General features: G+C 41.7%; 1 protein-coding gene across 2 annotated transcripts in view; it reads left to right on the top strand.

The window, feature by feature from the left end:
* Window positions 1–14,693, top strand: part of igf1rb (insulin-like growth factor 1b receptor) — a 44,282-nt gene that overhangs the window by 15,898 nt on the left and 13,691 nt on the right. For both annotated transcript variants that reach the window (XM_084016905.1, XM_084016904.1), the window contains exons 3-7: window positions 11,161–11,464; window positions 11,889–12,025; window positions 12,593–12,737; window positions 13,788–13,996; window positions 14,193–14,319. In XM_084016905.1, coding sequence (XP_083873031.1) covers window positions 11,161–11,464; window positions 11,889–12,025; window positions 12,593–12,737; window positions 13,788–13,996; window positions 14,193–14,319 — 922 coding nt within the window. The remainder of the gene's footprint in view (window positions 1–11,160; window positions 11,465–11,888; window positions 12,026–12,592; window positions 12,738–13,787; window positions 13,997–14,192; window positions 14,320–14,693) is intronic.

Here is a 14,693-nt window from a genome sequence, read left to right as displayed (position 1 = left end):
CCAAACAAAGCACTGTGTCAGCGCTTAAGAAAGCTCCACACGTTGTCATTCTAGGAGAAAACACTGGCTTGTTTGTGTTTATTAAAACCAATCACAATCTTCTTGGGAGGTGCAAAGCACAGGATGCAGCGACGGGGCTCTTACAAAACAGCAGAATGGTAGATTTGCTATGTTGCCAAATTAAACTCACAGTCTGATGAGTCAGACTATGCTTATATGTAATTGGCGGATCAATTGTCTGAGTGCTGCAAGGATTACTTATTTTTATAGGCCAATCCCAGAAATCAGCATTACACTGCTTCCCTCAACAAAAAGCCAATGGGAATTTCCACTGGATTTTGGATTACTGTAGAAAATGGAAAACACAAGTTTATGGTACGTGCACATTTTGTTGGGCAAGATAATCTTCACAAAGACAAAATAATCTAGAGAGCCCCCTCTGGTGCAGCCTGTGTAATATTTAAAAACATGAATGTTTTCATGAGGGCAGAGCAGTTAATGAGTTTAAATCTAACAACGATCTAATATGATAAAGAGGCACCCAACCGTGCGAAAACACACCTGAGACAGTCAGGTTGATGATAGGCTTTATGGTGTCTGTTGATATGGAAACCCTGGGCTCGGTGCCATCCTTTTCTTCTGAACACAAACCGTGTGATATTTCAACGGAATTACTATAACCTTGCCTTGTTTCATTCTGAACTTCAGCTACGGTAACAATAAAGGCCAGTTACGGATATGTTGTTTTTATAGATAGCTTTGATTTGGATGATTATTGTTCAACCACAGTTCAAGCCCTACACCTGCAGCTCTTTTTGTAAAATTGTGAAATATCTTTTTGTTGAAAGCAGTAGTGATCCGAGGGATGCCTCAGGGGTTGAGACTGTCTAGTTATTTAGTGGGTTTTTGATGGTGCTCTGTCCTCTTCCTCCTTTCCGTTCAATGCTGCCTTAGCTCCAAACTGAGCTCAACGTGTGGTACCCGCATGTTACACTGTATGCACAAGATGAACATAAGTTCCTACAATTTGGATAATGTGTTTACATTTGCTAATTTCCTTTTTTCCTGGCAAGATGTAGGGCCCTATGATATTTACATTTCTTTTTCATTTTTCTGTGTTTTACAATTCAAGAGCATCTTTGACTGTGTCAAAATTCAGCGCATCTGTTGATCCACCTGGTGCTTTTTTAAGTTTCACTTTCAGATGTGAATCAGTACATTTTTTTTATGTTTTTTGATGCAAGATTCTGCTTATAGCTGGTCATCACATGGATTCTTGCGGGTCAAGTAATTCCTATGCTGACAAATGTCAAAGAAAAGTTGTTCTGCACGTTAAACATGATCAACATGACTATCAATCACTGTGAGAAGTGCTCCAATCTTATTTGGGCTCAAACTCTTTTTCATTCACCACAATACTGTGATAACCGTACTAATCGTAACTTGTCTTAGATTAGCAGGCATCAGGGAACAGCTAACCTGATAGCTTCTCGTAAACCCCCATCTATCCTGCTATGGTCTGACCTCTGTGGAGGCTCTGGGGACCAACCTATTTGATTTGTCTTGTCTTTTCCAGGTCAGTCAGCAGGTGGATGCCAGACATTCCTTTTGTCTGTCATCTTGCAGTGTCAGCTGATCTGACAGATCTTTGTTCCTAGCAACTTCCACAAGGCTAAGTGTTAGCTCTGTTTTAAACTCGAAAACAGAGTATTTTTCTGATGTTGTTTCAAATGGGTTTGTTGATTATTCATTACATATTGAATAACGAAAATAATTTCAATAGGTTTTGCTGGTGGGAAGTTGGCAAGTGAGGGATAGGTTGTCCACTGATCAGGATCTGGATAGGATACCTTGTGTGATGGGAATTTTTCATTGAGTGGTCTATTAAGTATACACCTTGAACTAAAAAACGGGAAAGTAGGTACCAAAGTAACAAATGACTAAAGACTTGCTGACTGTCGTACAAGTGTAGTGGATTCTCCCAACGATATAGAAAAAATAGGAGGGATGTTTTTAAAATAAAAAAAAGACTGGAGAGAATCATTGCTGCTGTAATTGTTATACAATCCCGCCTTAAAGGACAATTAACTAACTACCCTGTTGCGACATACCCACGCCAACAGAGACCTGTGCAGGTGCTTTACTATAACCACACTAAACCAGCTGTGTATCTGACCTTTTTTTTCATGGTTTTTCCAAAACTTTTCTGTTGCCTCTGAGGTAGTGGTTCCCATGTGGTGTTAAGGAGCTATTGTGATTGTCTTTATTTACATATTAGTTTCTATTTTATGAAATTGTTCGAGCTCCCCTTCAATCTTTCCATGACCCCCCAAGCTACTGCAGCAGTTCCCCTTTGGGTGCTGGTTCCCACAGCCATCACACACTACAGGTGACCTGTATTTGTGCTGTCACATGACCCAGCAAGCATAAAAATGAGATTTGATCTACAGTCTTAGGAACTGCAGTCTATCTTGGTATAATGTTACAAGGAGACAGGTAGTGTGAATCCCCTCTCTGAGGGTGAGCCTGAAAGACAAACATATCTAGCTTTTCATCAATTACAGGAAAGATCACATCACCTCTTTTGGTGTTTTTATACTGTTAACAGACCGTAATTACCAACAGGAAGCTTCAGACCACACATCTCCTGAGGGACGTCTCCTCGCACTTGGAGGAACGGAGGAGTCAAAGGAAATGTAGCATGTTTGATACTCTTCATCAACACAACTCTTTCCCTGTACAGTACAACGGGTGTTTACCAGTAATAGTGCCTGGCAATGCTCAAGGGTCTGCATTTGTGTTCAAGTAAACTAAATGTCCTATGCTGCTTTAAAGTGTAGCCTTTTGGAATGAAAAACCCCTTTTGTACATGATTCATTTATTAATTAAAGTTGGATAATAAGTTGTTTTTTAACTCCCCCTGGTAAGCAGTGATGTTGCATATATTTCTAGGGCTGGTGGTATACGCTGTCGTCATCAATGTGGGGACAATAAACATCCATCCATCCATCCATCCATCCATCAGTTATCAATCACCGCTTGGGCGGATTGAATATTCTCAATGTACATTTGGACAGCACTGCAACATGACAAACTCACTATATAGTGAGTCATGGGTGATTTCAGACACAGCATTTGCTGTTGTCTCGGTCGCTGAAAGCACTCAGTGAGCAGGTTGTTTGTGGGGCTGGACTGAATGGCAGGTTGTCATGTCTGTGGCTGCCTGATGCATTTGACCAGTTGAACTGACCGGCTGGTTGTGATGTCTTGTATCTGCTGGGAGGCTCGAGGTGAACAGGACAGAGCTGGTCAGCCACGAAGAGCTGTGAATGGACTGAATTAATGGGGATCTTTGTTCTGCTGACTACTGACTGACTGGTTTTGTGAATGACTGATTGAACTACACACTGACAGACTCCCTGGCTGTAACAGAACAAGCGTTGTATGAGACTGGAAACACAGCTATATTGTTGTGTTTTCTGTCCATTATTGACAGTCTGAGGAGGAGGCTGCCAATTCTCATACACAGCACCAGTACACACACCAGGAGGGCATGGAGGGTGTGTGAAGTTGGAGGAAGAAGAAATATCCATCCATCAGCTATAGCCAGAGATCATTGAGGGTCACAGGATTGGGGGGGTGATGTTGGTGAGAGGTGGGGTACATCCTGGAAAGGTTGCCAGTCAATCACGGGACTAACACACAATATTTTCCATAATTTTTTATGATGGCAGAAACATCTGAAGGCCGTCATGTTTTATGGACTGGTGGCCTTGGTGGTGGTGCATTAGGAGCACATGCGGCAGGATTTCCTAGCGGGAAAGCTAGTGCAGTCTCATCTGGTAGTCCAGTCTCATCTTAGTCCAGTCTCATCTTAGTCCAGTCTCGTCTGTCTGATGGTAAATAATAAATAGATCATCTGCTCCATGTGCGTTCATATGAAAAATGTCATATATACAACTTTTCAATACAATTCCAACCTTGAAATTAATACCAATACCAAAACAATACGTTTTCGATTCTAAACACCTCATAGCCTAATTTGTAGGTCAACTGTTTCTATAAATGTCTACAGTTAGTTTCTCTATTACATGGAAAGTTGTTCATTGCGAAAGAATGTTAGCAGCACCAGAAGAAATTCATTAAAAACTCAGATCCGCCACGCAGCACTTGTTTAAAAGGGAAAATGAGTCACTTATAAAGCTGGTTGCTCATCTTTTGCTGATAATAATCTAGCATCTAAATGGCTATTTTTTGAATGGAGTCTGGCACAGTGCTCACTCCACATGAAATGTATTGCGGCTATATTATATTACTTCAGAAAAACAGCAACATCGATCTGTTTTAACCGAATATTCTCCGTGTCTGTCTCTGTCTGTGTGTTTCTGTGTGTTTCTGTGTGTGTCTGTGTTTTTGCGCCGCGTGTGCGTGCACAGCAATGATTGTGTGAAATTATAGCAGTGAATGAGGCTGAGTGTTGATGAATGAAATGGTGCAGATCAATATTCTTTTTCCCACTGGTCAGTAGTAACTCATTGATGAGTTGCGGGCATTTCTTTTGGTAATGGTTTAATATTTCTATTAATAATAATTAATAACACATTTTCATCCATGTTTCCCAGTTGACCCGTTCACAGCATAGCATGACACATAATCGTCTATTCATTTAATTTAGAATTCATGTAACTAGAGCTCTTTTTGATGTTAATACAAGGTGAAAAGCGGTGGTTAAAAATAATTTTTAAAATGCATCATCCACATCAGTATTTGATTAATGATTGCATTTAGATCATGTTACCTAGATTGTCATTTTAGACATAATGGTACTGGCCTGCCATATCGGGACGGGTAATTACAAATCCAAATCATACAGGAAGTTGAGGGAGCCCCAGGGGACTGGTCTTGGCAGTCTTTGTCACACAATTAATCGAAAAAAAAACATAACAATCCCAATATTGACTCCAGCCATTTCCATTTCCCCCTGATCAAATTATTTACTAAGCCCAAAACCACAAGTTTGAACTAGAACGCCAATTTCTGACACTGTGAAACCAGAATGTTTTTATTATTATTTCATCAGACCAAATCCTTAGTATTCTGCCTGACTTCCGCTTTACTCAAGCAAAAACGTGCTGTATTTAACTTCACACTCCAACCGTGTTATTCAAAAGAAAGTGAGGATCCAATTGTGGATCATGTATAACACTTCAGTGATGCCAAATGTGAAAGTAGGGCTCTTAGGCGGGGTTTCATTTCCACAGAAACCTGTCAAATGCAGGTTGGTGGACCTATTTCCCTGGTCTTTGTCATGGCAAAGACTGAGGCTGTTAATCAGATTGAAAAGATACCAAATGTAATTTATCCTAACAACATAACATGTGGGTTGAATTTACACTTCTGAGACATTACAGTAACTGATGGATTTCCAGGCAGGGCTGTTGGCCAATACAGATCTCTATCTGTGTTTTTGAATCAACTGTGCTGTCATCAGTCTAGACATCTGCCTTTGCCTGTTATTGTTGTGCTGTGCTGCTGAATAGTACACACTGCTAAAGCCTGGAGCGTCATCACTGCAACTGTGTGTCTCTGTGGGACATCCTGTTCCTATCACCCCGAGGATGGGGGCTGAAAAAGGGATTAACAGTTAGAAAGGCTTTTAATTCTTAGTTGATCAGCTGATCAAGCAGAAGAGAGAGCGAGGGGGGGGTTAAACAATGCCACTTCATTGTTTAACCAGCCAGCAATATATTTAAATGATATATGACTCCTAGTCCAGTCCTATTTGATTCTAGCTGCCATGATAAAATAGTTGAGAAACTACTTTTCCCTGCCGTTTGGCTGGTGACTGGTGTGAGTTTCCCAGCCTACCTTCCTGCTGGGCAGGTATTTCTGTTTCCCTGGAAGACCTGTATAGGCTATTTGACCCACAGCAGCCTGCGTAATGGCATAATGGGAAAGGTGAACTGTTTTACTGCACCGACTCCTTTACTTACTGTAACTTTCTACAACCGCCACTTTTAATTTTTAAAGATGTGCTGTTTACATGGCAAATTAAATTAATATTCCACTAATATTCCTGTTCACATGCAGTCCCGAATACGCAGAGTAACAGAGTCCCTCTTTCATTCCTTATAACACCTTCTTGAAAAGGTCGGTGTTGCGATATTTGCGCATATCCAAAAACCTGTTCACATCCAAGTCTTGCAAAATGTATAAAAGTTGCAGCGTCTCTCCTTACAACCAGAAATGTGGGCTTTTTGTTAGGGCATGCATCACTTGCATCATCAAATTCTGAATGCTCATTTCAAGCCTCACAATACTTTCACTGGTGACGATATATGCTTAAATCGTAAAACATTTTTTATTTATTTAGAAAAATTCAAATGGAAAACATAAACAAATAACACAAATTTCAAAGTGTCTTCATAAAGAATAATTGGACTGTTGAATCCATTATTGTTAAGTTATTAACGTTGCACTATAAATCCTTTTAAATTGAAATTAACCACCAGTGTATTTCTGTTGGTGTTGTCTGGCTCCCCCAGCTGGCAGCCCTCCCAACTGTGTGGGTGTCTATAACCCCTTTTACACTGCCTTTTCGTTGCGGGAGTATTACGCCTTTATTCCACCCCGTCGTCAGTGTAAATAGTGATAGTGTTTTGACTTCTTCCTCCATTTCTTCATCTTCATGTCCTCCTCCTGTAATTCATTCTTGTCTTAATCTATCCTTAACACATACTATTCCTCGTTCTCCTCCTCTACCCCTTCCTCTTCTTGTGCTGCAGCTCTGCTTGAGCCCGTCTCTCAAAGTGCAGTAAAGATGGTAAAAGCTGGGATCCATTATGTTGCAGATGTCCCGTGGAATACTGATGTAAACTGTATGTCCATCCACCCTATAGCGGTTCAGTCATTTAGTTGTGTTAAGGAGGCCACAGACTAACAACTCCAGCCTGAGCCAAAACTTCAGACACAGATTATTATCTTCTTCTCCCACAGCCTTCTCTGTCTAAAGGCCTGAAGCTGTTCATTATCACATCGCAAAATTACACCTTTCCAGCACAGCTTACCATCACCCCATCGCAGGGGTCAGAGGGCGAGATGGAGTCGGGGGGTGGTGGGGCCTCGGAGCAGAGACGGAACATTCTGTGCCGGAGAGTTGCAGCACTGGTTCCCTCCTGCTGCTAACAGCCTGCTGAATGGTTGGTGGGACCACACAGTTTGAAGCTCCTGATTGGCTTCTGTGTCGGTCAGGAGGCGGGCTGCAAGGTCATCTCATGGGCACTGCCTGACGATGAATGTCATATCGGTGAGATACTAGATTTCTCCAGCGTCCTGAATTCAGCTGTCACTCAAAAGGAAGTGGAAACTGGTCAGAGTATTGAAGGCACCAGGCAGCAAATACATACTTTTATTTACTATTACATTTTTGGTATGCAGTTCAGAAGTGTTCTGATTAAATATGATAGTTACTTATCATCACCAAAGACTTTAAAGGTCGCACAAAGGTCAGTGTGACGATAAAACATTGTAATGTAACTCAACATGGCTATTTTCCCTACTTCATTATTGTCAGCTTCTAAAACATCTCATTAAAGTGTAACTTCACCTCTAGGTCTGACTCTAACTCCACCCACTGCATTAATTATTTGGGACAATAAAAAACAAAAACAAGGGGCTGAGAGCAGCTTCATTATGATGGCAACAATAGCGCTAGCTTGAAAAAATAGCAATAGGACATGGCGTACTGAATTTGATGAATTTACAGTTTATCAGATCACAAATAAGACAAGAACTACACCTCAGGGCCCCTCTGCCTCACTCCCCACAGCTGGGAGACTTCTTCACTGGGAACAGAGAGGGCAACAGGTTCCACCGTAGCAACTCAGAATCAGCCAGCGCAAACGTAGCGCCTCCGTTTCCAGAGTGTTCCCGTTCGCTCCTGCTGGCTGGAGCAACTGGCTGCAGAGAGCCAGTTAGCATGAAAACATGGTGGAATTAATAAGCTAATGTTAGCTAGCGAACTAGCCAGCCGCTAAATGAGGAAAAATTCAACATCTAATACTTTATCTGCAAGCACTTGTTACAGTGTAGGAAAGCACATTGCTATCTTCAGATAATCAGTCATTAACACCAAATTACCAGATTTTAATGTGCAGCTAGTTTAATTTCCAGTCCAACAGGCTTGTGCTGTGTTGTGCTGTGATTGTGATGCAACACAGTGGTTACTGAAGAAGTAAAAACAATAGATGCTGTTGGCAGAGGGCAAGGATGGGGTCTGATTACAGGACATCATTCTTTTCTTTCATGATGTAGATCAATCCCAACGATCGACTCCATCCCAGAATTGGCCTTGTACGATTAGGGCTGATTAAAAACGGAAGATGCTGTTTTTAGCCATTTTCATTTTTTATTAATTTGGTAAGAAATGTCAATATTATGCTCAAAGTTACTTTAAAGCAAAATGCCACCAAATCTACAGGATCTTGACGTGTGAATACAACGGCGAATAACAGATGGTTATGTAAGATACTATCTTCTCATGTTGTTAAGATGTTATCTTGTCTCACACTTTCCAGTCTAAAGGGGTTGGTCGTTAATTCTATTATTTGACTTAAGCGTTAACCTCTTAGCTGCAACTGACAAAATCCAACTTTTTAATGGCAGCCATTTCCCCCAAAATCACCCACACTTCCTTAAGGACTAAGCTCCAAGTTTGAGAGGTAAAAAGATCAAGCAGATGGTTGAAGCCTCTGTTGTATTTCAGCCCCCGGGAGTGACTTCCTATTCCAATTTGACATCTGTTTTTTGGGCTTTTTTTGTTTCAAAGAGCCTTACAGTCAGCATCCTGGTCTTTCATCATCAGTTTACCCATTTTGAGCACACAGTAATAAAGCCAAGTACGCGTTACAGATATCCTGACTAAAACATTGTTTCGTGAGTCATGATGGACACATCACTGAAATATAAATAAGAGGAATAGACGTCTCCTGCCGCTTGGTTCTTCAATTTGTTTTACAGAGGAGGCAACGTGTGGAAACTGGCTTCAGTGTTTCATCACTCATCATCCTATAAGCAACACTTTATTCCTCACAACTTCTCCTCGTATGATCTCTTTTTAAACACTCCCACGGCTAAACTATGTGGAGGATCGCATAATCAACATTACAGTTTTTTATGTTCATCTCATAGTTTCTGTTTTGATATGCTGCTCCTTTTTGTTTATGCCTTACAGAACAAATACCACCATGCACACACAAATAAGGTCAAGCAGCGATTCAAAGCGTCTCCATAGCAATGTGTTTGTTTCTGTGGCAGACAGTGTAGGTGCGTCGAAGGTCTCGAACATTTCTCTCTGTAGCGTGAACCAATCAGCTTCTGTCTCTGTTTGCAGTGCCATTTTTGACCAATGAGCCACTGACGGTAACACCGGGTAAAAAGTTGATGCACAACTTAATGGTGGCAATGACGAAGGTGTGTGTCACCTTGGTGAAATGAGCGGCTATAGTGTGTGGTTGCTCTCCAGTTCTGTCGTGCTTGATTTAAATGACCCTGCTGTAGAGACAATGGCCACCGTGAGGTGTGGTTCTGTCCTTTACTGTCAGTCCAGTGTTTTCCTTGTGGAGCTTCTCTATCAGTTGTCCCTGTCATCAGTTTTTACAATATCCTCTCCTTTAGAGGAACACCACAGCAACTGGAGGAGTTATTTGTAGTGGTGCTCGGTGGAAAACCTGGAGTGTAGAGAATGTTGTCCCTTGTGGATCCGGGTTGAACTACTCGTCTCAAAACTAGCCCACCCAGCAGACAACAGTGTTATCTTGTAAACAACCTGTCGGAGCTTTTATCTATGGTACTGTTCACTGCATCTACAGGTTGCATTTAGACACGCAAAGATGGACTTATAGCAGCCTGCATGTCTCACATCATGACTGCCAGTTTGTTTTTCTTTTGCAAGCTGGGTTCAGAGAGAAAATGTGTCTGTTACTGTGTCTGCATCCATGTTGTCTGGCACTCTCTACTAAATGCAAATCATTTGTTTAGGACTTTAGCCAACAGCACCAGAGGCTTAGTCAGGCTGACTGGTTTATTTGTTACATGCTGACATTTCCTCAAGCAGTGAAATGCCCCTTTACTGTGTTTGTTGTTTGCTGGATTTGGATTAGGAGTCACAAGAACGGGAAGATTCAGGCAAGTATTGTTAGTGATATGTTGAGCTTGGTTTGTGATCCAGTTCCAGTTCTTGGTTTCGTAACCCTCCATTCTCTAAGTACAGCATCTATTCAAAGCACCGCATTGCACTCTGTTATCGCGCTAGAAGTGTGTGCTGATGCTTAATGGTCACATTTGACATTTTGCAGGTGTATCACAAAATGTTGATTATGCACATTTTGTTGATGAGAGGAGTCCCATGTAATCTAGCAAAAAAAAGGAATAAGAAGAAGAAGACTGCTTTGTTGTTGCACGGAGTAGCTGTAATATATCGATACAATATCAGAATCAAACTTGGTTTGTGGGGGAAAACACTGACGTCTCTACCATGAATAGAGATGAAAGGAATTAATCACATGTTGTGATTTAAAAAAATCTCACAATAAGTTGATTGTGGTGTGTTATCAAGATTATTGGGATAATCGGAAATATCGTCACGAATGACTTGAGAAGCTGACTAGCTCACTTGAGAAAATAGAGCCTCGTTTAAAAAATATATTATTATTATTAGCATTTTATTGAAGATAATTTTTTTTTTCATGAAAAAAAAACCGACGTTCACTAAGAGAAGATGTCTTATCTGGGATGCAATACAAATATTTGTTTCCTACAAAAACATGAAATGATTCCCGTATGTGACTTAAACTTTTATTTATTTATATAGCGCCTTTCATACAAAATTGCAATACAAGGTGCTGAACAATACAATGAAAATACAATATTGCAAGGAAAATACAGTGATACAATGCAAATAAATAAAATACAAAAAAAAATGGATGAAGATTTTGATGATTATCAGGATTATATCATGGATAGCAATTACTTTGGCAGGAATATTTTCATAATGTCCCATGCCTAATCATGAGTAAGAGGATATAGTAATAGATAGATGTCCTAATGTGCCTGTAAATTTGCATAGGTATAATGCGTCCTCTCTTTGTCTCCCCCCACCAGAGTGCCCAGAGAAGTGTGTACGGCAAGCGTGTACAGCGGACGGCGAGTGCTGCCACCCTCAGTGTCTGGGCAGCTGCACGGTCCCCGATAGTGACACAGCATGTGCGGCATGTGTGCATTACTACCACCAAGGACGCTGCGTGCCAGACTGCCCTGCCGGCACCTACAAGTTTGAGGGCTGGCGCTGCATCAGTGCCGAGCTTTGCTCCAAAGTCCACCTCCCAGACACCAACAGCTTCATCATCCACGGCGAAGAGTGCATGTCCGAATGCCCACACGGGTACATGCAGGCCTCACCCAACAGGTGAGCTGCAATCCACCTCATTGTCACTGGGTGCAGGTACTCTTATTGTTGGCCTGGTATTGGTATCAGCTCCACACCTTGCTATTAGTTTCCATTCTAAAATGTCATCAGGTCAAAAACTGAATATAATACAGCAGCTACAATAAAGGGCGGGTACTGTCGAGACACCCATCTGTTCATAGCGGCATTATAAACCTGTGGTTGTTTGGTGAATCAATCAAGGTTTCTAGTTTAATCTTTGAATCTCTCATTTAGCCAGTACCATCAAACGTTGACGTAGCATTTTTCAGGGACAGATATAAAAAAAGAATTAAAGGTCAGAGGGGGAGTTACAAGAGTTTAGGGAATGGATGTACGTCAGTAAAATGTTTTACCGTCATTTACCTTCTCCTGTCCGTCTCTATCTCTCCCTGTCTGTCTCCAGTATGTTCTGTACAGCCTGTCGGGGTCTGTGTGATAAAGTGTGCGGGGAGAAGGTCATCGACTCCATGGATGCCGCTCAGTCTCTCAAAGGCTGCACTGTTATCAGAGGCAACCTGCATATCAACATCCGCAGAGGCCGTAAGTGCTGCAGTGTACAGCAGCAACACTACAGTTAACGCTAATAAACCTTTCTACACTCCTTTTGCTGCCAACACTACAGTTTCTCAGTTGGCCAGGAAATCTAAAGACGTTTGTTTGTTGCATATTGTTTAACCGTGACAGATGACACCAGTAGCACCATAAGGGCATTGGTCCCAGATTTCTGCAAAAGTCAACTGTTTCTTAACAACGCCTCTGGGTTTTCAAAACACTTCTGACCAAAGCAGTTTGGGGTTTTACTGAAAGATTCCTCCAACAAAAAAACGATTCTACAAAGCAGAAGTGATGTCAAGATTAGTCTAGACCAGGGCTTTAAAAAAGTTCTGGAAGTCTCAGTGGTAAGAAATGAGGAAAAAAAAAACACAATTCAGGTATGTTTTTTCTGATTTAAAAGGGATTTCCAGTAACATCAAGAATGTCAAACCTAGAGGGTTCAGAAACACGCATGTAGCTAAAGCAGAATCCATAGATACATAATAAAACAGGTGTAGAAAACAGGTGCTAACAATAGTGTGTCTCTGGATGTCTTTGTGTGTGTGTGTTTAGACAACATGGTGGCAGAACTGGAGAGTTTCACCGGTCTGATCCAGAGGGTGACCGGTCATGTGCGGATCAGACACTCGCACACTCTGAGCTCCCTGGCCTTCCTCCGCAGCCTCCGATACATCGATGGAGAAAACCTTCTGGACGAGTAGGACCACAAACGCATTTAACTGCAAGCACATACACACAAAACGCCTGTTTTTCGCCCCAACGGCTCCCAGTTGAGAGAGATTGAAATAGAGGATTCTCCTGGATAATACTACATCCTGCTACGATGATGTGAATGGGACTGTCCCTTCTACTACTATTACTATGGTTTGGGTAGTCACCAAATAGAGTAATTGTGCAGCATAACATTAATGTGGCTCGTCGAGGTCATTACTGAAAGGTTGGCAGGACGTAGACAAAAGGAAAGGATGTTTTGACTCGAGGGTACAGACTGGAAAATGTTTTATTTTGGGCAGAATTACTTGTTTTGGGTTGGTAGCTGTAATATCACTGAAATAAACGCTTCAGTCCCCTTTTTTAAGTAAATAACACTGACTGAAGCTAAACGCAGATGTCCCCTTTTTTGGTAAGACCTTGAATGCAGCATAACTTCCAACAGTCCAAGGAAGGGTTCTCTCAGGGTCATGGAGAGGCCTTTACTCCCTCCTACGTCTGTTTCTCCTTGAGTACGCAGGAATTTTACTGTCCCAAGGCCTACATTACAGTCATTCCTGAATGTCTGAGTGTTACCCAATGACTAGTAAAAAAAAAAAAAAAAACTCAAGCTCCTCTCCTCTCCAACATAAAAAAGCAGTCCCTGGTTTATCTCATTTCCCAGGTTGTTTTTACCCTACCACATGAACCCGTACCCATACTGTCGAACTGCATTATTAAACCACCTACTGAGAAGAGAAAAGAAATATGCTGCTACCTTTGTACAATTAGTATAGCTGTCCCTTATAGAAAAGGACTAGCAGGCCTATAAGAGTATTCTCTTCTATGTACCCTCTTTCTTTGACGCACCATTGTGCAGTTTTCCATTATGCACTGAAAATAAGGCATTGTCCTGGATGGGAAAATTGCCCTTCGGCTTGGCATGAATCACAATGTACACCCAATACCAACACAGAAACATTATACAATGGATGTAGAATCAAGGAGCACATTGTTGACTATCATTCCTTCGCCCTCTCTTCTTTCCGTCCCCTAGCATGTACGCCTTCTTGGCAGTTGACAACCAGCAGCTCCAGTATCTTTGGGACTGGAAGCAGCACAACCTCACCATCGGGGCAGGAAAACTGTTCTTCAGAGCCAACCCGAAGCTGTGCATGTCCGAGATCCGCAAGATGTGGGACAAGACGGGCATCCAGGGCCGCTTCGATGAGAGCAATTTCCGAAACAATGGCGACAGAGCTAGCTGTAAGGGTCACACAAGCTTCAGTCTGAAAACCACAAACATTTAAATTGCTATGTCCGGGACATGTTCAGGAGTCAGGAAGCCTGATTGTTTTTTTGCACCAAATGTCAGTATGCATGATACTACTCTGTCAACAAGACTAATTGCTGCACATATTAACATAATTTGATTTTAACTCCCACATTCCTGTCTATGAAGGTGAAAGTACAATCCTGAGGTTTAAGTCCAACAGCACCAGCAGTACAAGGATCAAGCTGACCTGGCAGCGCTACCGCCCCCCTGACTACAGAGACCTCATCAGCTTTATTGTCTACTACAAGGAGGCGTAAGTTGCTGGTTCCTTCCTTCATCTGACTGCAGCAGTGATAGGAGTTGAAACTTGACATCTCTGGCTTATCAATCGACTTTTTTACAATGCAGAAATGAAGGGTATATTGTAGCCTCACTATGAGTCGACTGTACATACTCTAAATAACAAATACACTTTCTATTCACATTCAGCACAAGTTTCAAGCAAATTTGTACAAAATCAGCAAAAACAGAAGTGTTTTTCCATCCATTACTGTTAGGCTTATCCGGTGCCATTAATCCTGTGAACACCAAGCAGTTTCAAGGTGTTATTTTTGCTCCGGTGACATTTTACTCACTATGGCCTTATAACAATATGAGTCCTGCAGCTCTAAACAGCACATGTATGGC

The sequence above is a fragment of the Eutrigla gurnardus genome (genome assembly GCF_963514095.1).
Source record: "Eutrigla gurnardus genome assembly, chromosome: 1".
Classification (NCBI taxonomy): Eukaryota; Metazoa; Chordata; class Actinopteri; order Perciformes; family Triglidae; genus Eutrigla; species Eutrigla gurnardus.
This window is presented reverse-complemented; position numbering and strand designations above follow the sequence as displayed.